The sequence below is a fragment of the Chiloscyllium plagiosum genome, chromosome 5 (genome assembly GCF_004010195.1).
Source record: "Chiloscyllium plagiosum isolate BGI_BamShark_2017 chromosome 5, ASM401019v2, whole genome shotgun sequence".
Lineage (NCBI taxonomy): Eukaryota > Metazoa > Chordata > Chondrichthyes > Orectolobiformes > Hemiscylliidae > Chiloscyllium > Chiloscyllium plagiosum.
The window spans coordinates 35,944,266-35,971,511 of NC_057714.1; the positions used below are offsets into that span (position 1 = coordinate 35,944,266).

The window sequence follows — 27,246 nt, forward strand, 5'->3', positions numbered from 1 at the left end:
ACCCTTTGTCAAAGCTTTGACAAAGGGTCAGTTAGAGTCCTTACAGATGCTGCCAGACCTGCTGAGATTTTCCAGCATTTTCTCCTGAGGTCTCCTTACAAGTTTGTTTCTCAATTTCCTTCTGACTATTGGGGGTCTATAATACAATCCCAATGAGGTGATCATCCCTTTCTTATTTCTCAGTTCCACCCAAAACTTCCCTGGATGTATTTCTGGGAATATCCTCCCTCAGCACAGCTGTAATGCTATCCCTTATCAAAAATGCCACTCCCCCTCCTCTCTTGCCTCCCTTTCTATCCTTCCTGTAGCATTCGTATCTTTATTTAGGATATCTAGTCAGCAGAGGTCTGTTTCCATTCTGTACATCTCTATGACTCTAGAAGAGATGTAAATTCAATAGCTGATTTGCTATCACCTAATGCTCCCCTGAGATAAAAGTTATAATTAACTTTTCAGATCCTTTGTAATTCTTCAATATTTATTATCACTGTTTGCTTTTAACTAGTTGTCTCCTTTTCTCTGTACTCCTAATCCTTTTTGACTGCTTATGATTCCACAGAGAGCAGCTGCCAAGCATACTTGCTCACAAACCTCTTTTTTCATGAATGTCTTGGAGCAGTCAGTGTTATGAGCTGTTGGATCATGATTGGTACAATATCCATATCTATAGATTTCCAGTATACAGCCTTACCTGTGTCCCTTACCAGAGACATTGAGGCTAATTGTAAAGCAAACCATAGGTAGCTCAACAAACCGAGCATAGATTGGGGATTGAGAAGGTACATGACTGATTTCTGAAGTTCAGATGCTTATTGCTGCCATTGACACCAAAATTAAATCTAACATTTCTGGGTTACAGATGGGGAGAATCATACTGTGTTCCCATGTCTGATATTTGTGAGGTCACTCTTGCTGAATGTGAATGTATGTAATTACAAGTGGGATGATACTTGATCACAATGCCATCATGATATTTATGGCCCTCTTACTTGAATGCAGCTGATGCACATAGAACCATACTTAAAAGCAGAGTCAAAGCTATGAGAACAGTAGAAAAGAGGACATTTTAGAAAAACAATTAGTTATACAAAAAAAACCCTTAATGCATATGTCCTATATTTGACTTTTACAATGATCATGCAATGAAAAGACCTGAGAAGTTGGAATAGTATCTCCATATTGTGTATTAATTGAAAGTTACTCAGTTAATCTAAGAATATTAAGTTTTATGACAATGTTTTATGCTTTACTTAGCAGCTAAATATCCTCCACCTCCAGTTGATCTTGAAGTTGTGGCTGAATTAGATAATGGCAGTATTTATCTGAAGTGTTCCTTTGAGAATCCAGTAACAAACAGCTCTCTGGGATTTATTATCACGTGGTTCCGACTGTCACCTGATGGAACCAAAGAAGAACTGCGTCAGGAGACAACAGTCCAGATGTTTTCTTTTATTGAACTGGATGGAGTAAATCTCAGACTTGGAGACCGGGTATGTTACCTCTTTTTAAATATATTTACATCAATGCATGCATTCACAAAAATCATAGTTTGAAGCCATTGCTGTTTTTGTTTGTGTGAAATTGAAGCCCTGAAAAGGCACAGTAGTTAGATCAGGATCATGCTGACATCCTGCTGGAATTTGCTGGGTCACTGGGAAGCCTTCTCAATTTCGAGGGTCTAGCAGGTATCCATCTCACTGTTCGTACATCCGAAGTAAATGTATCCTGCCTCACACTATTTGATAGATTGGAATTCCATAAGACCAAAGACATAGGAGCAAATAATTAGGTCATTCAGGCCATCGAGTCTGGTCCACCATTCAATCATAGCTGATAGGTTTTTCAACCCCATTTTCCAGCTTTCTCCCTGTAACCTTTAATCCCCTTTGCAATCAAGAATTTATCTATTTCTGTTTTAATATACTCAGTCACCTGGCCTCCACAGCCTTCTGTGGCAATGAATTCCACAAATTCGCCACTCTCTGGCGAAAGGAATTTGCCCTTTATCTCCATTCTAAAGAGTCTTCCCTTTACTCTAAGGCTGTGCTCTCGGGTCCTCGTTTCTCCTGCCAGCGGAAACATCTCAACATCCACTCTGTTCAGGCCATTCAGTATTCTGTATGTTTCAATTAGATTCCCCCTTGTCCTTCTGAACTCCATCGGGCATAGTCCCAGAGTCCTCAACATTACTGATATGTTAAGCCTTTCATTCCTGTGATCATTCTCATGAACCTACTCTGGACCCACTCCAGGCCAATACATCCTTCCTGAGGATTGCTCACAATACTCTAACAGGGGTCTGACCACAGCCTTTTAATGCCTCAGAAGTACATTCCTGCTTTTATATTCTCGTCCTTTCGAGATGAATACCAACATTGTATTTGCCTTCACAACTACTGACTCAACCTGCAGGTTTGCATTGAGAAACCTGGACTAGAACTCCCAAGTCCCTTTGCATTTCAGATTTCTGAATTTTCTCCCCATTTAGAAAATAGTCCATGCCTCTACTCTTCCTACTAAAGTGCATGACCTCACACTTTCCCACATTATATTTCATCTTTGCCCAGTATCCTAACCTGTCTAGATCTTTCTGCAGCCTCGTGCCTCCTCAATACTACCTGCTGCTCCACCTATCTTTGTATCATCTGCAAACTTAGTCAGAATACCCTTAGATCATTAATGCCTGACACCACCATTCAATACATATCCTTCTTAGAATCATTCATTTTTTGGGCCTGGACTACATCCCTCACAACCAGTGGGTGAAGCCCATCTTTCTCATTCTTGACAGTATTTCATTGTATCTTCAACCTTTGGTTTCACACACAGTTCTTTACCCCTCTGCCCTTCCACTGGTTTTAGTTAACATTTGTGGCCTTTTAAGAGACAGGAAATAGCTGCATCAGAAGACTCAGCAGGAATTCGCAACTAAACAAAAAACTTAAAAACTACCAATGCTGAAATTATAAACAGAAATTGCTGGAAAAAAACTCAGCAGTTCTGACAGTGTCTGTGGAGAGAAAGCAGAATTAATATTTCAGGTCCATTGACCATTCAGAACTGTTCAAAATGTTAACCCTGCTTTCTCTCCACAGATGCTGCCAACTCACGAAGGTTGGGAGCCAGGCCTTGGCTGTTTTCCAAGCTGTTTGCCAAGTTCTTAATGCATTTACAATAGGAGTCTGTTGGAATAGTCAAGGGAATCCAGCCTTGTGGCATTTATCAAACCTGCTGGTCTACTTTAATAGCTTTATTTATTTGAGATCAGCTCACCTTGCTAATCAAATCTGTTTGAGGATTTACATTTAGGTTTATTTGCTGATGTTCCAAATTACTGAGATTTAATGGTGTATTGATCAGGGAAATGTGCACACCATTGGAGGCTTAGGAAAGGAAAACAAAAGTAGCTTTTAGAGGGTAAAGGAAGAATCATACAGTAATGAATTTGCCAGTAAGTGGTTCCAACTGGAAAGGTTTTTTTTGCCAACAGTCATGAATTAATTGAACAATTCAATTGCATTTGATCTGCACTTACAGATTGAGGACTCAACACGTACTCTCAGGTTGCATTATTCAGAGCAAGTTTTAAATAAAAATATCAGGTTAGCACATTGAGGCACTGAGATAATCTTTTCATCAGCAAACGTTTTTATTTTGTGTTGCATGCTTGTGTATCAGTAAAAAAAAAAAACCCACCTTGTTGAAGAAGAATGATCTATCAAATCCAGATTTCTGTTTGGAATCTGACTCGTCCAGTTATAACAGCATCATAGCAGCATCCACTCCTACAAGTGTCTAAGAATGGGAAACAAATGTATTGAGCTCTATACACCAAGGGAGGAAATCGAAGAGAAATTGACCCAGATTTTCTGACCGGGATTAGAAATTCTATATTGTTAACCAGTCCTGCACAAAAGTAGTAGGGTTTCTGCATAAATTCTCCAAAATAGAATTTCTAACCTTGAGCAGACAAAAGAAATCTATTTACCTTCTTTGAAACTCTTATCAGTGATATCTTGATGGAGAATCTTTCAAATATAACTTCATGAGGAAATCACACTTCTTTTTGCAACATGAGCCACCGTATTCCGGATATTAGAACTTAAATGTCCCACTTAAGGCCATGTTATTCAACTGTATGAATCGCTGAGAGTTAGTATGTAGTTAAAGCAAGAAATCAGAAAGTGAATAACATGTTAAGTTTAATTGTGAGGGAATTAAATTCAAGGGAGATTTATGCTTTAGTTATACGGGGCACACAGTGAAAATGTGTACAGTACTGGTCACTGTGCCTACAGAAAGATTGGAAGATGTTCAGAGAAGGTTTACTAGATGAATACCAGTAATGAGCACACTGCTTTATGAAGAAACATACTAGATAGGCTAGGCCTGTATTTCCTGGAGTTTGAGTCAGAGGTGGCTTAGAATATCCTGAAGGGACTTGCGCAGATTAATGTTGAAAGGATGTTTCCTTTTCTGAGAGAATCTAGAACAAGGCATCATGGTTAAAAATTAAGGGCTCGCTCATTTATGACAAAGATGAGGAAACTTTTTTTCAGAGGATTGAGAGTCTTTGGAGTTCCCTTTTCAAAAGGAAGTGGATGTAAAAGCTGTAAATATTTTTACATGGAGGTAGCAAGATTCCTGATTACCAAAGGGATGAAAAATTAATGGGGATATGCAGGATGTAGAGTTGAAGTTAAAATCTAATCAGCCACGATCTTATTGAATGGTGGAGAAGGGTCAAAGGACTAAGAGTCTACACTCATTCCTTGTTCATATGTTGATGTTTCATGAGTAACTTTCCAGTAAGTAACTTGGAATTTTGAAATCTAGTTTCATATCACAATTGAATTGTGATTGGAAGAAGAAATATAAAACAAAAACAGAAGATTGGGGAAAAAAAGACTTGCTAAATATATTCAGAAAATATGGGGATTTACAAAACAGATATCTCCCATCCAAAGTCTTCAATATGCAGAATTTGGTGCTCATATACGCAAACAAATTTACAGTAGTCTGTTTTGCAGACTGGCAAAGTTCCTGTTTTGTAACTGTCTCCAGATTCTTAGTACAATAAAGTAAGAAGTATGACAGTGGAAATTGCCAAGGTTTAATGGTACTTCAGTAAACCAATATGTTCTCTCATAAGATAACAGAAATTAGACTTTAGTGATAATGCGAAGAGTACAAAAGTTAATCAGTGACCCATTTTATACCCTGTCCAAATTCTTTCTCGTTAAGTCCCTAGAAAATAAAATTGCATAGGGTGAAAAATAAATTGCTAATTTACTGTTGCTTGATTTATATTGTAACCTAAAAAATTCAACTTCAGTCTTCCCTCTCTTTTTATTTGGGATGTGTGGGTCAGTTGGTTGTGTGTGAACACATTCAATTCTTTTGCACAATCCAGATGCATGGTAATTTAGGGTGACTGGAGTTTGGGTTGCTGTGAGGCTTGAAAGGAAACAGAGCATCCAATTGTTTCTGTTATATGTTTTAGGCATTAATATGTTATGTTCAACCCAGATCTAGTTTATTTTTGAAAAAAAAAGTGTTTCTGGACTGTGAACATCATGAGTGAGGTGACCATCTATTTGTTCTTTCTCGTTGCTTTGAGAATGTATATTTCGTACAGACATGAATTGTGCTTTGTGGATCTTAGAAAATCTGTGGAAGTAAGGACATAAGTTACTTTTGGCAGAATATCCAGCCTCTGATCAATTTTTGAAGGTGTAATATTTATATTGCTATATTACGTTGGTTTATTGGCCAGTACGGAAAATAGTTTCATGTAGACGAATGGTTGCTGAGGCATTGGAAGGGTTGCTACAGAACTGCTTAGAGTCAGTGGGCTGGTCCATTTTCAAGAATTCAGCGGCCAACCTAAATGAGTATGCTACTACATTAGTAAGTGTATAGAAGACTGCATACCGAAGAAGTTAATCTGAATGTTCTCCAACTGGAAACCAGGGATGAATCAGGAGATCCATTCTCTGCCGTTGTAACACTGTATTCTGCACTCTGTCCTGCTACCCTGAAGCACTTTGCATGGTACAATCTGGCTGTACAGCACACAAAACAATAGGCCAAAGCAAACAGAATCTCCCTGGCCCTACACTCCTCCCTGGAACATCTGAATAGCAAGGACTCCAATGTCAGGCTCCTACTTATTAACTATAGTTCCACCTTCAACATGATAATTCCAAAAAAAAATCATCTTTCAACTCTGTGACCTAGGTCTCTACTTCCCCTTCTGTAACTGGATCCTCAACTTCCTGACTGATAGACAGCAATCAGTAAGCATAGACAACAACACTACCTCCACCACAATCCTCAATATTGGTGCCCCGTAAGGCTGCATACTCAGCCCTGTACTATACTCCTTATACATTCAAGATTGTATGGCCAAATTCTGCCGCACCTCCATTTACAGGTTTATTGACAATATCACTGTTGTAGGTTGGATCTCAAACAACAATGGGGCAGAATACAGGAAAGAGATTGTGTGCTGAGTAGTATGGTATAAAGACACCAATCCCTCTCTCAACATCAGCAAAATGAAGGAAGCTGATCATTGATTTCAGGAAGCAGAGTGGAGGACATGCCCCTGTATGTATCAATGGTGCTGAGGTGGAGATGTCGAGAGCATCAGGTTACTGGGAGTGATCATCATCAACATTCTGTCCTGGCCCACTCATGTCAATGCGATGGACAAGAAAACACAACAACATCGCTACTTCATCAGGAAGCTAAGGAAATTCGACATATCCAGAAGGACTCTTAACAATTTTTCACAGATACACCATAGAAAGCATCCAATTTGGATGCATCAGAACATACTATGGCAACGACTCTTCCCAAGATCACAACAGAGAGTTGTGAACACAGTCCAGTCCTTCACGCAAACAAGACTTTGATCCATTGACTCCACCTGTACTTCCCACTGTCTTGGGAAAGCAACCAACATAATTCAAACCCCTCCCACCCAGTTACACATTCTTCTTTCGCGCAGAAGATATAAAAGTTTGAAAACACATATGAACAGATTAAAGACCAATTTCTTTCCTGCAGTTATCAGATTTTTGAATGTACCTCTGAAATGTTAATTCTGATCTTTCTCTGCACTGTCTATGCCATTGTAACTCTCTATTCTGGACTCTGTTCTGCTACCCGGAAGCAATCTGCCTGTGTAGCATGCAAAACAATACTTTTTTCACAGTATTTCGGTACATGTGACAACAATAAATCAATCTATCAATCAATTTTGATAGGAAATTCAGCAATGGTGTTGCATTGACTGTCAAGGGAAGGTGATTAGAATCACTCCTGTCAGAAATAGTGATTACCTGGCCCTTGTGTGGCATTAATATTAATTTCTGTTTATTAGCCCAAGCCTGAATATTATCCATATCTTGCTGCAGTTATTATCAACTTCATTATCTGAGGTACTACAAATGGAACTAAACAGTATGCAACCATCAGTAAACATTCCACATCCGACCTTATGATATTCGAAAATTTTTGATGAAGAGTTGAAAATTATTATATCTAGGACATTGTCCTGAGAAATTGTTCTCTTGTGATATAGTGGTAGTGCCCCCACCTCTGAGTTAGTAGACCTGAGTTAAAGTCCCACCTGCTTCAAAGATGTGTGATAATATCTCTAATTAGGTTGATTAAAAAGCATCAGCCCTGAGATTGTGATTGAGCTACCATAATAATCATTCATTGTATTTAATATATCACGACCTCAAGGAGAGATTTCTTCCATATCCCCCTGACTTTGATTTTATTTGGATTTCTTTATGTTCGAATCCGTCAACTGATGCAAAGTGTAATCACTCTAACCTACCCTTTTGGAATGTCTGACGTGTGAACTATAAGGTAAAGAGCCACATGTTTTGTTTTGGTGGGCAGAAGGTTATTGAAGATTGACCAATACTTGATAGTACTGGTGACATCACTTTGATGATTGAGAGTGGAATGATGGAGGAATAATTGTCTAGATTGGATGTGTCCTACTGTTTGTAGGTGGGACATAGCTGGGAAGTTTTTCATGTTGATACCAGTATTATGCTGTACTGGAATAGCATGGCCAGTTCTGTGGCTGGGATGTTGTCCAAAAGATTTTGCTGTAGCCAGGACGTTAAGCTGCTCTGTGATATTACGTGGAGTGAATCATACTAACTAAAGAATGTCTTCTGTGATGATGTGACCTCAGGAGGTAGCTGAGATAATTGTTGCACTTCTGACTGTAGATGATTGCAAATGTTTCAATCTTGTCATTACGCTTAGGTAGTGTTGGGTTCTATGATTATTGAAGTTGGAGAAGTTTGTTAAGCTTGCTTCTTTTGTTACACATTTATTAGTTCATTAGTGTGGATGTGGCAAAGGATCGCAGAACTTTGATCTGTGGAATTAGTTGTGGGATTATTTCGCTTTGTAGCATGCAGCTTCCACAGTTTAATGTACATGTAGCCCTGTGCTGTGGCTTCACCAGGCTGATGCCTCACTTTTCGGTCTGCCTGAAAGGACATTGATGAGTTTAACACACTTTACAACAATCCAATAGTTTTCTAGTCAGCGTCATTGATATTAGCTTTTTATTCAGTTTTATTAACTGAGCAATTTATCATTTTAATTGAATTTAAATTTCTGAGTTGATATGGTCAAATTTGAATGCATGTCTCTTGGATCAATCAGTCAGATCTCAGGTTTTTTTATTAGTATCATAACTATAATGCCACAATACCTGTTTTACAATATTTCTCAACTGAACATCAGCCTCACAGAGGCATCTACTTGGACATTATTTCAAAGGTCTGGAATTTAATAGTTTTCCTCTATTAAACACTAGGGGTATAATTTCTGCTTATTTTTACGAATAATAGCGGCACTTACTGAGTGGATTTGGCAAAACAAAGTATAAAGATTGGGGAATTTTAAATATTTTATAAGTTGTGGCCCAAGCAACTTTTATGAGAGTTTATGGCGAGCTTTTCCACTGATTTATTTTCCAGTTTGCTGGTCAATCTCCCAGATTGGAATTGAGACATTTGACTGCTTGTACTGTTGTAGCAATGTTACAATATGCCTGTTTTTGAATACATAGACATTGGAAGGTTTCGAATACAAACAAGTACTTAACTTACTAAGAACTGTCTAGTGTATGTCAGTGAAACTATTAAATGATTCCTCTTTTTAGTGATTTTCAGTGGTTTTAATTAAGGTTAAATACAAGTGGAGGACTGAACATCTTTTTGAAAATAAATTAATAACCTATTTCAATAAAATGGCCCCAGATTACCACTTACAAATACATGAAGGAATACTTCTAATGCAAAGGTTACAAAGGACACTATTACATTCTGGTACTTCCCATCCAATTGGTGAATTGTGATTATGCAAATGAGTGTCTGCAGAAATTTGAGCCACAAATTAATCTTTTCTGATTTGTACGTTAAAAGTGAAAACTCTTGCCCCAGTTGATTGATGGAATTGTCAGTTTTCTTCAGTTGCTTAGATATTCATAAAATAATGAAAAAAGATATTTTCCTCCCATTTTTAATTTTAGTTTACCCGTGTATTCTATTATCATGTGATATCTGTTCTTAAATTTGCAGATTTACTGCAGGTGTTTAAGTTTCTACTTGGATAGTCCAGATATTCAAGGACCTTCTGCTGAAAGCAAAGAATTTTTTGCTGGTGTTAAGGTATGAAGAAATTATATTAATGTCCAGTAATAATAAGCCTTCAGTTAACTCAGCTCTTTTTCGACAAGCATTGTCAGACATTATGAATTTGATATGAAAGAAACATGCTGTGGCGTGGCAATAGATTATTCAAATATTTTTGGCAGTATACAAATGCAATGAAAACTGCCAAGATATAAAACAAATAAAGCTACCCCATTGTGTGGATTTCAAAACATATTAAAGAATTTGGATGGATTAAAGTGCAATTTCAAGGTGCGGACGGAATAAATTTTCTGGAGATTAAAAAATCGAGACTAAATCTTGAATATCCTGAGGGTCTGTGAAACCATGACGATTGTGAATTTTATGGATTAGTTGCATCACTCTCAAGTATTTTTGCTGAAATCCCATTTGGAAAAGATTTTAAATTTCTACGCCCCTGTGCATAGATGATCTAGTGGTCTCAGGATCTAATTTCTGTGACACACAAATTGGGGAGTGTTACTTAAAGGCATGATAGTGGATAAGCAATGACAAACATTTAAAGTGTGCACAGATGAACTGCAACAATTTTTTTATTCCTGTTTGGTACAAACATACAGTGGGAAAGGTGGTCCAATATGGCTAACAAGGGAAATTAGGGATGGTGTTAGATCAAAGGAAAGGGCACACACCTGGTTTAAAAAAGGCAGTGGAACTGACAATTGGGAGCAGTTTTGTATTTCTTTACTGAAATCTCAGGAATTGATTAAAGAGAGGGGGGAAGTAGAGCACAAGAGTAAGCTTGCTGAGAACATGCAAACTTATTCGAAAAACCTCTGTGAAGAGAAGTATGTGAAGAGAAAAATGTTAATGAACAGAAATGTAGCTCCCTTGAATGTTGAACTCTCCTGCCACGTGAATTCAGTAGATGGGTGGCAGAGAGGTCAGTTGAATAATTAACATGATGGAGAATGGAAGCTTATGTGAAAAACATCAACATGGACTGTGTTGAATTACCCACCATGACTGGCGCCAAAAAAATACATTGCCAAAAAGTAGGAAAACTTAGCACGTTGTCTTCAATAAATATACATGCCTCTGAGATGCCAAATTTCAATAGGAAAGATGAATGAAAATTGGCTAACAGAAGTTTATGGTTGAATCAAATCAAAGTAAATGGCTGATAAGGTTGAGACAGGGAACAATTTAGAATTTAGCAAAGAATGACCAAAAAAAATTGATAAAGAAGAAAAAGAATATGAATGCAAAATGGTGACAAGCATAAAGATGGACTATAAGCTCTTCAATAGGTTTGTGAGAAGGAAGATTAGTAATAACAAATATGGGTACATTACAATTAATGATAGGGAAATTTGTAATGGAGAATCAGGAAATGACAAAAATTAAACAATTACTTTGTGTCTGTCTTCACGGAAGAACCTACCCAAAAAATGCAAATATGATGGAACCGAAAAACTTCATAGAATCTCTATAGAGTGGAAGCAGGCTATTAAGTCCATCAAATCCTCACCGACCTCAAGAAGAGCATCCACCCAGACCTCCCCGCCCACTCATCCGTCCCTGTAACCCTGCATTTCCCATGGCTAATCCACCTAGCATGCACATCCCTGGACAATATGGGCAGTATAACATGGTCATGGGTTCAGGGTAATCCAAGATGGAGGATGGGAAAAATTTATGGCTGTAACAGCTGCTCCTTTTTTGAGGTATTTTAGGTTATTTCCTCAAATTCCAGGAGCAGCAATTGCTGTTGCATTGTTTTGGAACTTTGGAGAAAGAAAAAGTCAAAACAATGGCCCTTTTAAAAGGGAGAAGGACAGACAATAGGCAGCAAATAGTCAGTGAAGGAGAGAGAGAGAGAGAAAGAAACTCACACTGTTAACTGACACAGCAGTTACTGCCTTTGCTGTTTGAATTCATGTATTGCTGGACATCAGAGTGCATCTAGGGAAACTTAACAAACAGCAAAATTCACAATTGACCTTAGAGGAGCCTGTTTGGGAAAGGTCACAGCACAGAAACAGGTAAGTGAATAATTTTAAGTACAGCCATGCTGTAAATCCCCAATGGTGAGTAGAATGGGTTCTTTCTTGATAATGTGTTTTATTGAGATATGTATCTTAATTAATCTTTAAAAATATAAGCCATTAGTATTAAATTAGCTTGGAGAGTGTTTTGTAGATCAATAAGATGGTGCTATTCTGAGTCTGAATTGGAAGGAGCAAAAATGGCCCTTAGTAGAGTGATATGCTCCTCTTGTTGGATGTGAGAGTTTCAAAAGGATTATATTTGCAATAAATGTCATTGGTTGCGAATCCCATCAGATCAAATGGATCGGTTGGAGCGACAGTTAGAGATAATGAGGAATTTACAAGAACAAGAGGGATGAATGGCAGTTATAAGAAGGGAGAAAAGTCACAGATATCGTCACATAGATGAGTTAACTCCAGGAAAGGTAAGAGAGGTAGGCAGGTAGTGCTGGAGTCTTCTGTGGCTATCCCCATTTCAAACAATTATGCTGTTTTGGAAATTGTAGGCGGTGATGGATTCTCAGGGGAATGTAGCATGAACAGTCAAGTTTCTGGTATCAAGACAGGCTCTAATGTAATGAGGGGTATGTCGGCTTCCAAGAGATCGATTATGTTAGGGGACTCTAGTCAGAGGCACAGACAGACGGTTCTGTGGCCAGCAGCGAAAAATCAGAATAGTGTGTTGCCTCCATGGTGCCAGCATCAAGGATGCCTCAGAGAGAATGCAGAATGTCCTCAAGGGGGAGAGGGACTAGCAGGAAGTCATTGTACACATTGGAGCCAATGACACAGGAAGGGAAAAGGATAAGATTCTGAAGGGAGATTATAGAGAGTTAGACAAGAATTTAAAAAGGAGGTCTTCGATGGTAGTGATATCTGGTTAACCCCCGGTGCCTCAAGCTCGTAAGGGTAGGAATAGGAGGATAGAGCAGATGAATGCATGGCTGAGGAGCTGGTGTATGGGAGAAGGATTCACATTTTTAGATCATTGGAATCTCTTCTAGGGTTGACATGACCTGTTCAAGAAGGATGGACTGCACCTGAATTGGAAGGGGACTAATATACTGGCAGAGTATAAGAGGCCTAACAGGGAAGGCAAAAGTGAGGACTGCAGATGCTGGAGATCAGAGTCAAGATTAGAGTGGTACTGGAAAAGCACAGCAGGTTAGGCAGCATCTGAGGAGCAGGAATCCCTCGGTGACTACCTGGTCAGGTCCACACCCCCGAACAACCCACCCTCCCTTCCTGGTGCCTTCCCCTGCCACTGCAGGAATTGCAAAACTTGTGCCCACACCTCCCCTCTTACCTCCATCCAAGGCCACAAAGGAGCCTTCCACATCATCAACTTTTCACCTGCATATCCACCAATGTCATTTATTGTATCCATTGCTCCCGATGCAGTCTCCTTTACATTGGGGAGACTAGACGCCTTCTTGCAGAGTGCTTTAGGGAACATCTCTGGGACACCCCACGGCCCAGTGGCTGGACATTTCAACTCCCACTCCCACTCTCCTCCACCGCTACTCCCTTACCACCCGACGCTTGGAGGAAGAACGCCTCATCTTCCTCCTCGGAACCCTTCAACCCCAGGGCAACAATGTAGACTTCACTAATTTTCTCATTTCCCCTCCCCCACCTTACCCCAGTCCCAACCTTCCAGCTCAGCACCATCCTCATGACCTGTCCTATCTGCCAACCTTCCTTCTCTCCTATCCACTCCACCCTCCTCTCCGACCTTTCACCTTTACCCTTTCCTCCATCCACCTATTGCAATCTCAACTACCTTCGTCCCAGCCCCAACCCCTCCCATTTATCTCTGAGGCTTCCAGCCATATTCCTGATGAAAGGCTCCTGCCCGAAACGTCAATTTTCCTGCTCCTCGGATGTTGCCTGACCTGCGTGCTTTTCCAGCACCATTCTAATCTTAACAGAGAAGGCAGATGAACTCCCGGCATGGTTAAAAACATGGAACTAGGATATCATAGCAATCACAGAAACATGGTTCAGGCATGGACAGGACTCACAGCTTAATGTTCCAGGATACAAATGTTACAGGAAGAACAGAAAGGGAGGCAAGAGAGGAGGGGAAGCGGCCTTTTTGATAAGGGATAGCATTACAGCTGTATATAAGGAAGCTATTCCCAGAAATGCAGCCAGGGAAGTTATTTGGGTGGAACTGAGAAATAAGAAAGGGATTATCACATTATTGGGATTGTATTATAGACCCCCTAATTGTCAACAGAAAATTGAGAAAGAAATTTGTAAGCAGATTTCAGTTATCTGTAAGAATAATAGGGTGGTTATGGTAAGGGATTTTCTAAACGTATGCTGGGACTGCCATAGTGTTAATGCTTTAGATGGAGAGAAACTTGTTAAGTGTGTACAAGAAAAATTTCTGATTCAGTTTGTAGATGTACCTATTAGAGAAGGTGCAAAACGTGGCCTACTCTTGGGAAATAAGGCAGGGCAGGTGACTGAGTTGTCAGTTGGGGAGCACTTTGGGGCCAGCGAACACAATTCTATTAGTTTTAAAATAGTGATGGAAAAGGATAGACCAGACCTCAAAGTTGAAGTTCTAAATTGGAGGAAGGCTAATTTTAATGGTATGACACAAGAACTTTCAAAAATTGATTGGATTCATTGGAGTTTAGAAGGTTAAGGGGAGATCGAATAGAAACTTACAAGATAATACATGGCTTGGAAAGGGTGGACGCTAAGAAATTGTTTCTGTTAGGCGAGGAGACTAGGACCCGTGGGCACAGCCTTAGAATTAGAGGGGGTCAATTCAGAACAGAAATATGGAGACATTTCTTCAGCCAGAGAGTGGTGGGCCTGTGGAATTCATTGCCGCGGAGTGTAGTGGAGGCTGCGACGCTAAATGGCTTCAAGGCCGAGATTGATAAATTCTTGATGTCACAAGGAATTAAGGGCTACAGGGAGAATGCTGGTGGTAAGTGGAGTTGAAATGCCCATCAGCCATGATTAAATGGCGGAGTGGACTTGATGGCCTTACTGAATGGCCTTACTTCCACTCCTATGTCTTATGGTCTTATGGAAGCAGATGTTTGCAGATAAAGGGAGGGCTGGAAGATGGGAGACACTATTCCTGTCTCATTCAGAAATGAGACACTATATTCCTGTTAGGGTGAAAGGAAAGGCTGGTAGGTGTCAGGAATGCTGGATGACTGGAGAAATTAAGATTTTGGTTGGAAAGAAGGAAGCATATGTCAGGTATGGAAAGGAGAAATGGAGTGAATCCTAAGAGGAGTATAAAGGCAGTAGGAGTTTACTTAAGAGGAAAATCAGGAGGGCAAAAAGGGGACATGAGATAACTCTATTTGCCAAAGCTAAGGAGAACCCAAAAGGTTTTTACAAATACATTAAGGACAAAAGGGTAACTAGGGAGAGAATAGGGCCCCTCAAAGATCAGCAAGGTGGCCTTTTATGGAGTCGCAGGAGATGGGGTGAGACTTAATGAGTATTTTGCATCAAGAGAAGGAAATGCAAGATATAGAATGTGAGGAAATAGAAGGTGACATCTTGAAGAAAAAATGTCCATCTTACAGAGGAGAAGGTGCTGGATGTCTTGAAATGCATAAAGTGGATAAATCCCTAGGACCTGATCAGGTGTACCCTAGAACTCTGTGGGAAGCTAGGGAAGTGATTGCTGCGCCCCTTGCTGAGATATTTATATTATTGATAGTCACAAGTGAGCCGCCAGAAGACTGGAAGTTGGCTAACATGGTACCACTATTTAATGAAGGTGGTAGGGACAAGCCAGGGAACTATGGACCAGTGAGCCTGACGTTAGTGTTGGGCAAGTTGTTGGAGGGAATCCTGAGGGACAGGATGTACATGTATTTTGAAGGGCAAGGATTGATTAGGGATAGTCAACATGGCTTTGTGTGTGGGCAATCATGTCTCATGAACTTAAGTTTTTTTGAATAATTAATAAAGAGGATTGATGATGACAGAACGGTGACATGATCTATAGAGACTTCAGTAAGGCATTTGACAAGGTTCCCCATGGGACACTGGTTGGCAAGGTCAGATCTCATGGAATACAAGGAGAACTAGCCATTTGGATACAGAACTGGCACAAAGGTAGAAGGCAGGTGATGGAGGGTTGTTTTTCAGACTGGGGGCTTGTGACCAGTATAGTGCCACGAGGATCAGTGCTGGGTCCACTACTTTTCATCATTTATATAAATGATTTGGATGTGAACATTGGAGATATAGTTAGTAAGTTTGCAGATGACACCAAAATTGGAGGTGTTGTGGACAGTGAAGAAGGTTTTCTCAGACTACAACAGGATCTTGATGAGATGGGCCAATGGGCTGAGGAGTGACAGATAGAATTTAATTTAGATAAAAGCGAGGTGCTGTATTTTGGCAAAGCAAATCTAGCAGGATGTATACACTTAATGTTAAGGTCCAAAGGAGCGTTGCTGAACAAAGAGATCTTGGAGTGCAGATTCATTACTGCTTGAAAGTAGAGTCGCAGGTAGATAGGATCGTGAAGAAGATGTTTGGTATGCTTTCCTTTATTGGTCAGAGTATTAAGTATAGGAATTGGGAGGTCATGTTGTAGTTGTACAGAATGTTGGTTAGGCCACTTTTGGAATATTGTGTGCAGTTCTGGAAGGATGTTGTGAAACTTGCAAGGGTTCAGAAAAGGTTTACAAGGATGTTGCATCCACCCTACGAGTTGAACAAAATGGTACAGATCAAGTGACTTACCTGCAGAGAGATCTGTGGTGTAGTGTAAAGCATAGAGACTTTACTTCAAGCGCCTATTTTTTACTCTGTGCACCAAATTCCCATTCTGAACCAAGTCCCAGATATACTCACTTGGCCCCTGTCTCACTCAGGAGAAGTCTCACTCTCATAAAAATCGCATATAAAAGAGGTTATTGTGTAAAATTAAAGCACATGAAATTGGTGGTAATGTTTTGGTGTAATGATTGAAAATTGGTAAGCAGACAGGAAACAAACAATTGGAATAAATAAGTGATTTTTGGTGTGGATGGCGGTGACAGAGTACTGTAAGCATCAGTGCTTGGGCCACAGCTATTCACAATATGTATCCATGATTTGAACGAGGGAGTCAAATGTAATACTTACAAGTTTGCAAATGAGACAGAACTAGATGGTATTGAGGAAGATGCAAACAGCTTTTAAGGCAATTTAGACAAGTTGAGTGAGTGGACAAATTCCTGATGAAGAACTTATGCCCAAAACATCGACTCTCCTGCTTCTCAGCTGCTGCTTGACCTGCTGTGCCTTCCCAGCGCCACACCTTTTGACTCTGACTCTCCAACATCTGCAGTCCTTACTTTCTCTTAGTCACTGCACAGGACAAAGCAAATTGTTTGATCAGTACCACATCCACCACTTAGAACATTCACTCTCTTCACCACCAAAAGTTAGTGGCAACAATTTTGTACCATCTACAAGAGCCAGTTCTCATCAAGACTGTTTTTAACAGAGCCTTCTAAACTTGTAACTTCTGCCACCGAAAAGGACAAAGATAGCAGAAACATGGCAACATCAACATCTGCAAGTTCTACTTCAAGCCACACAATCCTGATTGCAGATGTATTGTCATTCCTTCTGTCACTGGGTCATATTCTGGAACTCCCTTCCGAATAGCACCTCTTCCCAAAGACTGCAGCAATTTAAGGAAGATGCTCGTAACCATCGTTTTCTGGACAATTAGGGATATGCAATAAATGCTGGTCAGCAGGGCACACCAAAATCCCGCCAGAGTTTCTTTTTTTTAAATGCTGAAGACAGTGTTTCATGTATTTCTGATTTCCAATGACATTTAAGGGAAGTGGGTATCATGCAGGAATATGGCATTGAGGTAATTAATTGGCTATGAACTAAGATGGTGGAGCAATCACCAGGGTCTATATGGGCCTATTTCTCCTAGACTTCTGTGAACCCCGACTCAGTATTGATTCCCCACCCCATCCCTAAGAAAACCCACTTCCCCCACAACTTCTTCCACTTCCTTGATTTCAAGTTTTTAATCTGCATGCTTCCCATCCCTACCCTAACCCTATGATCTGACCAAGCTCAATTTCAACCTTGGCCCGAACGCTTACATGCACTCCTCCTCCTCCAATGCTGGACCTGACACCTGGCCTGACATTCTTCTGCGTACAACACTTTGGTATGGCATTGGCAATCAATGGCAGGTGTCAAGCCTGGATAAAATGCTGCAAGATATTTAATGGCCTCTCAGAAGTGGTCAAGTCAGTTAATTCAACTTCAAATTTTTATCTTCACAACAGCATCACTCACCACACACTTCTCTCATACCTTTCATTCAGCTCCCAGCAATCCTTGTTGGTCACAACTCGTAACTCATTTAGCGTTTCATCTCATCTTCTCACGGTTGACTTTGGAGGAATGCTTCACATCCACATCTCCCTCTTTGCACATACCACCGACTGTATACTTTTCACAAGCAGATCATATTATACTACTTTCGCTGATACAATGCTCACTCTTTTACAGCACGTAATGTTTGGGACAGGCATAGCTATGTGTCCTTAACCTAGAGGAGATCATCTTCATTGAAATTAGAAGAGCCATGACTGAAGCTATGGTCAGCAGATGAGCTACAACCATGGAAGATGATGGCATACTCATTACTTTGACTCTCATGCCACAACTAACGAATAAAATAAACAACACATTACAGAACTTTAAAAAAAATAACTGATTAATAACCAGGATTGATCTGCAAAGGATGAAACCAGAAAGCAACAACACTACAAGATTTTACGAATACCCAAACCAGACGACCACCTAGATCCATTGTGACACTGCCGGGAACACCATCGCATAAACTGGCAAAAGAAATCCAACAAAAACTAAAACATCTTATCAGCAGATCCAAGCACTCCATATAATCATCACGGAATTCCCAGACAACATCAAGAATTTAAACATAGACAAGGATGAAGCAATGGTCTCATGTGATATTACAGCACTATTCACTTCAATTGATGAAGCTCTAGCCAGAGAGATAATAGCCAAACTCCTGGATAAGCAGAACAGGCAACACAACGGAGAACCAATCAACAAGGACTGCCTACTCAAAACTACTAGACCTGTGCTTGTTGACGCACTTCACTTTTAACAACCAAATATATGAACATATCAATGGAACACCCATCTCTGGGCTCATAGCAATAGCAGTGATGCAAAGATTGGAACAAACACTGGATCAGATATGTCGACGACACTTTTGGTATCATTAAGAGAATAGAAATCAACACACTGGATTATCAACACCATGCTCATAGGGATCAGATTTACGAAAGAGGAGGAAACCAACAATCGACTCCCATTCCTGGATGTGATGGTACAAAGAACACAACAGTGAATGCACCACAAAAGTGTACAGGAAAGCCACACTTACTGACCAAATCCTGAGTTACAACAGCACCACCCAAATACACAAGAGAGGCTGCATTAGGACCCTGTTCATGAGGGCTACAACACACTGCATCACTCCTGACCTATGAAGGGAAGAAGAAAACCTCTACAGAGTATTCGTTTAAAACTGATATCCCTGCAACTTCATCCGCAGTTGCCTAAACAGACAAATAATCCGATGAGGACATGCCCCAACCTAACTCACTAGTCACGCTACCTTACATAAAAAATTACTGGAACTGACGGCCAGAGTTCTCTGACCACTCTGATTCATGTCAGGCAATAAACTGGCAGCCAGACTCACCAGCACAAAAGATCCGATGTCCATCATGTGCAAGATTAATGTAATTTGCAAGATCCTACGCAAAGACTGCACGAAACACTACATAAGACAAACAGGCAGACAACTAACAATCTGCATCCGTGAACACCAACTAGCCACTAAAAGGCACGACCAGTTGTCCATAGTAGCCATGTACACAGGTGACAGGGACCACAAATTCAACTGAGATGAGACAGCAATCCTAGGACAAGCTAAACTGAGCAGAGCCAGAGAATGTCTAGAAGCATGGCACTCATCCACAAACTCTACCAACAAACACATTAACCTGAACCCAATATACCGGTCACAATAATGAACAACCGGAAGCAGCAGAAACGGAACCAAATAAATTCCTGAAGAGACAGTACAGCAGCACTTCACAGGCAAGCTCCAAATTACTGAAGAATTCATCTCAACAGGGGACAAAACGTCTGCAAATCAACTTCCCAGCTTGGCAAACATACTCACAACTATGACACCCAGCACCCAAGCTACAAATCTTTCCACAAACCTTGCTCACCATTACTAATTCTGCTCAAATTTGATTTTTGCCCAATCCCACAAATATTTATGATTTACAAACTGCATCAGCTTTTCCTCTCATCCCATGACTATTCTTGTCCCTTTCTCTTTTCAGATATACAAAAGCTGTAAACTGGCTGACAGTGAGAGAATTTCGAAAGTTGGAAGTGCAGGAAGACAGTGATTAAGAAGAAGCATTAGTATACTGAGTTTTCATACTCAGTAACCATTTCAAGTATTGATACTCCATGAACCTTAGATTACAGTTTAGACATGAGCCTCAACATGGAATGAAACGCCAGGCTTATGTGACCTGGAGCTGTGCTAGGAGCTGTAGGAGTAAGTGGCAGTTTGCCAGTACATGAGATCACATACAGATTGTGCAGTAAATGACGCAAATGGTTGTTGGGAATCACAACCGGAAAAGACTGGGTATACCCAATTAAACTCTTGGTGCATTGGTAAATCTGCCAAAACATTTGCCGTCACCTTCAAGAAGCTTGGAGGAGTCTGACACTAATTTGATCCTGGGTTTTGCAGGAGCTTGAGACCCCTACATTTCTAAAGTGGAGGTGGAGGCCAACATCATGAGAACATTTTTATATTCAATCATAATGCAGTATGAATGTCACAGGTAACATTGCAGCTCAAACAGAAATCCACCAGTGTCTGATTAGACCATAAAACATAGGAGTGGAAGTAAGGCTATTCAGCCCATCGAATCCACTCCCCCATTCAATCATGGCTGATGGGCATTTCAACTCCATTTACCTGAAATCTCCCATAGCACTTAATTCCTTGCACGATTAAGAATTTATCAATCACTGCCTTGAAGACATTTCACGTCCCGACCTCCACTGTGCTCCATGGCAATGAACTCCACAGGCCCACTACTCTCTGGCTGAAGAAATGTCTCCTCATTTCCATTCTAAATTGACCTCCTCTAATTCTAAGATTGTGCCAATGGGTCCTAGTATCCTCGCCTAACGTCAACAAATTTCCAGCGTCCCCCCCTTTCTAAGCCATGTATTATCTTGTAAGTTTCTATTAGATTTCCCCTCAACCTTCTAAACACTAATGAATACAATCCCAGAATCCTCAGCCATTCATCGTATGTTAGTCCTGGAATAGATAATCCATTCCAGGGATTATCAATGCAAATCTCTGCTGGACACGCTCCAGTGCCAGTATGTCCTTCCTGAGGTGTGGGGCCCAAAATTGGACACAGTATTCTAAATGGTGCCTAACTAGAGCTTGATAAATTCTCAGTGCCACATCGCTGCTTTTATATTCCAACCCTCTTGAAATAAATGACAAAATTACATTTGTGTTCTTAACCATGGACTCAACCTACAAGTCAACCTTTAGAGAATCCTGTACTAGCACTTCCAGATCCCTTTGTACTTTGGCCTTATGAATTTTCTCATTGTTTAGAAAATAGTCCATGCCTGTGTTCATTTTTCCAAAGTGCAAGACCTCGCATTTGCTCATGTTGAATTTCATCAGCCGTTTTCTGGACCACTCTCCTAAACTGTCTATATCTTTCTGCAGCCTCCACCATCTCAGTACTGCCTGCCTGTCCACCTAACTTCATATCATCAGCGAACTTTGCCAGAATGCCCCCAGTCCTTTCATCCAGATCATTAATATATAAAGTGAACAGCTGCGGCCCCAGCACCGAACACTGCGGGACACCACTTGCCGCTAGCTGCCATTCTGAAAAAGAACCTTTTATCCCAACTCTCTGCCTTCTATCAGACAGCCAATCCTCAATCCATGCCAGTAGCTCACCTCGAACACAATGGGCCCTCACCTGACTCAGCAGCCTCCCGTGAGGCCCCTTATCAAATGCCTTTTGGAAGTCTAGGTAGATAACTGTAGGGAATCCAATCTAATCTAAACATCCACTGGGTTTCGCTGGTCTAACCTACTTGTTATCTTTTCCAAGAATTCTAACAGGCCTCACCTGAGCAAATGTGAGAGTCTGTTTTGGAGGCAGAGGAGTGCCAGCTGATTGCTGCAGTTGAAGCTCAGATGGAAGTCATACAAGGTCAACTTCCAGTTATGGAAGCTCATACTGCTGCTATCCGTATTCAACAGTCTTCAAAGGGGCTTGCAGGATACCATAGCAGACCAACAATCTGACTTCCAACAAATTGCTTGGATTGTTGAGACAAAGCCAGGGAGTGGCAATGGTAGACATGAGCATGGAATGCTTTCACCTTTAAGGATGACAGCATTTATCCTCCCACCACTGTCCACTCTGCCAGTGACCTTGATGTTGCTCATCAATCATCCACCTAAGACCAGTCTCCTTGTCTGTCTATGGCCTCAGAATCACATAATTGTAACAGTGCAATGTCAGAAATTTCACCATTATCTATACTGAATGAGCGTCATGACTTCATGCTAAATACTTGCCCTTTCCCCATAACCCTGCACATTATTTCTATTTAAATACTCATCATGTGTCCTGTGTCTCGTGACATGCTGATGTCACCTCAAAGCTTTTCTCTAAGATATGTGGAGCATCAATGTACCAGCTGATGCAGTCTGAGCTTGGCTGCTCTGAGGTGAAAGCTGCTTGAAATCCTTCCTGTAGGGCCATCTGCATTCACTGCACTGAAAGTGAGCAGCTATTTACCAGCCTGGCAGCTGTAGTGCCATTCAGGAGAACCAGGATAGGCAAAGACACATGGAGGACAAACACTGAGAGAAAACACAAGAATGGTTGATATTATTTAGAATATTGCATACTTTCAGTTTGGAAGTTGGTTTTGTGGTGGCTTTTTTCAGCATTGTGACCAAATCATGATGGTCAGGAAATGTTGTGAAATTGTTAATGAAGAAAAAACTGGGATTACTTCTTTTCAGCCTGAACAGAAAGAAGATATGTTGATTGTCTCCTTGCTTTACTTTTCTGAGCTGCTTTCTATATACCAGATGGAAAGGGCCATGCCTTCGTAAAGCAAAGATTTGCAGCTTACAGCACACCATGCCAAATCTTGGCATGCACTCTGGCAAATATTGCAGAGCTCTCAAAGATTATGCAGAAACAGTCATAACATTTGTGCACTTTGATAGTCTACTTTACCACATTTAATATACTAATATGGTTCCCATTACAGGCATGCTGCTTATGTATATGTGGATTACATACCAGGATCATGAGCCATTTGGTTGGTGATTGTCTTTGTAGTCCAGTAGCTAGCCTCTGGCCTTTCATTGTGGCTCAAAGATAAATGTTACAGTGGATTGCCAAAGAAGGCATCATGACTGATGCCATGATACAGACATTGATCTTCTTAAGTTGCAGAGTTTGGTTGCATATCAGTGGGACTTTAAGGGTCCGGTCTCTTCTCTGGTTGCAACACAGCTCAGAATTTACATGTGGCTCCTGGGTGAGTAAATGGCACCCCTCCCTTACCGAACAGGAAAATTTGCAAACTTGGCAAAACCACTCTGCAGCCAAACCTGTTAAATATTGCTACCAAGTTCTATTTTCAAATTTCCAGGATTTTGCTTTTCAATTATTACCATGGGTTAATGTTTATATAGCAAATTCCACTTAAAATTTGATCTTAATTTTCGAGCAAGATGGTGGTCCCATGCACTGATTAAAAATTCAGGTTCACCTAGTTACCCCAATACAGATTTATGAACATTGGGCCTCAGGCAAAGACTTTTGTCCTAATTGAAAAATGGTCATGCCTCCAAGAGGTGCCAACTATCCAGTGATTGAAACTGTCAAGTTGTGCTAATGGAAGTGGTAGCCACTGCTAGGGCTACAGGCAATCTGCAGTGACAATTGTCTGTTGGGTAGGGTGAGTTTAGATCTCCCATTGGTGCTAGTCTGGCAGGCCCCAGAGTACAGGATTGGATTTGCGGACAAGGAGGAAACAAGTGATCAGGGCTAGAGTACCATGACGAGTAGGCTTCCAAAGTTCAGAATACCTGAACAGCATGGATCCCTGCTCAGCTTACAAAGATCCATGACGCCACTGCCTCCATCTTCTGGTAATTGTATTTGATGCACCATCTATCCCCCCCACCTCACCCCCACAAATTCTAGCCTGCATCTGGATAGCCATAAAACTTCACCCAAGTTCTTCATGGTGTCCATTCTTCACATCTCAACTGTAGTCAAAAGAGAAACTCAACACAAAAATGCCACTGCAAAATGTGATGCATTGCACCTCAATGCAGATCTTCTAGAATTGGAGCACCAAGAATGCAAGAAATCTGCCTGCTGACAACTATGCACTTGGAAGCTGTGGCTTTTGCGACATTAATGTTTTTACAGTACATATATTAATAATATTGACTTTCGTTCGTTTAAGTAACTCTACCCAAAAGATGCAATTCCTGGTCTTCACACCTCTAACATTGTTCTTTTAATTGGAGTATTTCTTATTGTGTATAACTGTCTGCTTTAAATGAACACTTTCATGTTAACAACCCATGCATTACATTTATAGAACCTGCGGTGTGCACATTGAATTTTAATTTCAACACAAAAGATTAGTTTCAAAATCTGGTGACACAAAGATGTTGCTTTTCAGGCATGTATTTGCTGTGTAATTATTCTGACCTGTCTTTAATACTAAAGTGGTATGAATTGGCAGATTCACCCAGAGGCTTTGACAATAGCAGAGGATGGAAAACAACACAAACTGGTGATTGAGAGTACAGTACCAATCCCTTGCTCTGAATCCAGTCAGACTGAGGATGAATGTAAACTCACAGTTATGCTAAACACAGTTAATCAAGGTAAGCAGCTTTAGTTCACTCTTTATTTCCCACTTTAAGAACTTGCACAAAGTTGGTGTTAGACTGCTGCCAAATTTCACGTTTTGACCTATTATACCCAAATTATGCTGAATACCTTTTTGGGCTACTTGACCAGCTTGAAAGGAGGATCAAATGCATGTATAAAAAGTATGATCCAATACCTGGTTAAAATGTTTTTTGTCATGTTACTAAGCCAAATGTGATACAAACTATTATATCAATATCTTGAAGCAAGTGATCTGAGCAGATGGATTGTTATGTTCACTAATCCTAAAACTCACCAGCAAATTCTTGGTAGCAGGAAGGACACCTGCACAAATTTTACTTGAAAAGATCCTCAGCTGCATTCAGCTTTATCTCTGATTGGTCATTTTGGATTACTAGGGAGTTTCTAAATACAATACATTGACTGCTCTGCATAAGTTCAAAGGTAGGAACTGTATCTTGATTTCTACCAATGGTGCACAAATGTCTGTAAGCAGTGCAGATGTGTTGCCCCATGTACTATTGGAAGATGAGGTGGAAGAGGAGGAAATAGTGGGCAGAGACTTACAGCTGCCAGAGGAAGATGACATGGAAAAGAGGCACTGAAGGCCTGAAGCTTACACAAGAACAAAACGTTGTTCCTTCAGTTAATTGTGGAGCAATGTCGAGAAATGGTGTGCTGGAAAAGCACAGCGGAGCAGGAGAATCGACGTTTCAGGCAACAGCCCTGATGAAGGGCTCGACTCTGATCTCCAGCATCTGCAGTCTTCACTTTCTCCCCCTGAAAGAACAATGTGTCTTGCCAGCTCTGGTTTATGAAGGAATCTGTGCCAGAGCTGTAGCACCAGCTATAACTCAGGAATAGGTTGTACCTTTTATAGTTTGTAGCACTGAAAATGTCCATGGTTCTGAATTGCTACTAAACTGGGGTCATTACAGGTGGTATTAATCAATGCCAGTCAAGCCACTCTTTATTTTGGCATTAAACAGATACCAGATGCAGGCTTCAGTAATGTTACTTAATGCAGCATTCTCCCATGGAGGCAGAAAAGTAGGAACACAGAGATTTGGACTTCATCAGCAAAACAAGTTTCCCCATGGTGTAGGAAATAATTCACTCCATTCATAAACGTGTAGTTATATTAAACACTATGTATTTAAAAAAGGGGTTTCCAAGCATGCGAAGAATCCAGATTTCCTTTTCTTCAAGCAGATTAATGAGCTGCATGGATATTTGCTACAGTCAAAGATAGTTTCATTGCTGAGAGCTCCTTTCAATTCCAGATTTAACTAAATTTAAATTCCACCTCAAGCAACAGTGAACATGAGCTTGTGCCTTTGGAGCCCTAATCCAATCACATGACCACTATGGCACCATCTTCCTTTCTAGATTGATACTTCATCCAAACATCATACGTAGTCTTTATACACTTTGAATACCAGTATGCGGACCAGTATCACTTCAGTGGGTATTGTCACATACACATCAGTGAAAGAATTTGGGCAAGTATCAAGTCTCACCCAGTTCAGTTTTTCAGTTGTGTAAAACAAGTTGTAAAAATAAATGTCACCCTTTTCCAAACCTCCAGAGACTGATTTACATCTGTATTTCCATTTTGCTGAATCAACTTGGTCTCCTTCTTTCTACACTTAGCTTACACTTACAGTATTGTTGCATTGTAGTGTAGTATACACAACAGACTTTATTCCTAAATAAGATGGGGAATCACATTTACATCATATGACAGTTGCTTCAGGTTCTTCTCACTTTCTAGTTCTCTAGTCAACATGACCATCCTCTGTGCACTTCAGTTTGCATAGTTAAATGTACAGTGCACAGATAAGACCATAAAATCCATTCCCAGATCATTTCAAGAATATTTTATTGTCAACTAGCTAACTTAGAATCCATCTAGCCTTTGTCACCACGAGTGTGTTATGTTATTCACTTGTTCTCATCACCCATTTCCTTACACGATCATCTCATAGTTTTCCTGTTCACCTTCACATCCTATTGCAGCATGACTGGTTATGGTTATATAGGTCTGTTCATTTGTTAATCCTTAATTCTCCACAATGTCCAACAATTAATGCTACTACAAAGCATTTCTCCAGTGGCTCCAATTGGGATGCCAAAGCCTGCTTGACATAATGTCAGAGTGCTTGAGATGATTAACCTTGAAAAGCTTTTGCCGTAGGGGTTGCTGTCTGTTGATTGGATCATAGCTGTTGTATGTTTCTGTTGTTGCTTAGTTTCAACGTGGCACTGCTTGAGAGGCTGATGGGGGAATGGGCATGTTGCCATTCTGAAAAAAGATGTTTTGTAGATTTCCAATGATGCACCTTGATTTGGTTTGTTTTTGAATTCCATTTCTCTGTGTAATAGTTGTTTCCAAACAGAACATGACAGATGGTAAGTCCCTAAGTTTATTTTCTATCATTC

At 40.4% G+C, this 27,246-nt stretch overlaps 1 protein-coding gene across 3 annotated transcripts in view; it reads left to right on the plus strand.

The window, feature by feature from the left end:
• Window positions 1-27,246, plus strand: part of vwdel (von Willebrand factor D and EGF domains-like) — a 207,413-nt gene that overhangs the window by 83,991 nt on the left and 96,176 nt on the right. For 2 of the 3 annotated variants that reach the window (XM_043689848.1, XM_043689850.1), the window contains exons 5-7: window positions 1,255-1,490; window positions 9,627-9,716; window positions 24,653-24,797. In XM_043689848.1, coding sequence (XP_043545783.1) covers window positions 1,255-1,490; window positions 9,627-9,716; window positions 24,653-24,797 — 471 coding nt within the window. The remainder of the gene's footprint in view (window positions 1-1,254; window positions 1,491-9,626; window positions 9,717-24,652; window positions 24,798-27,246) is intronic. The other variant, XM_043689849.1, reaches the window with a different exon arrangement.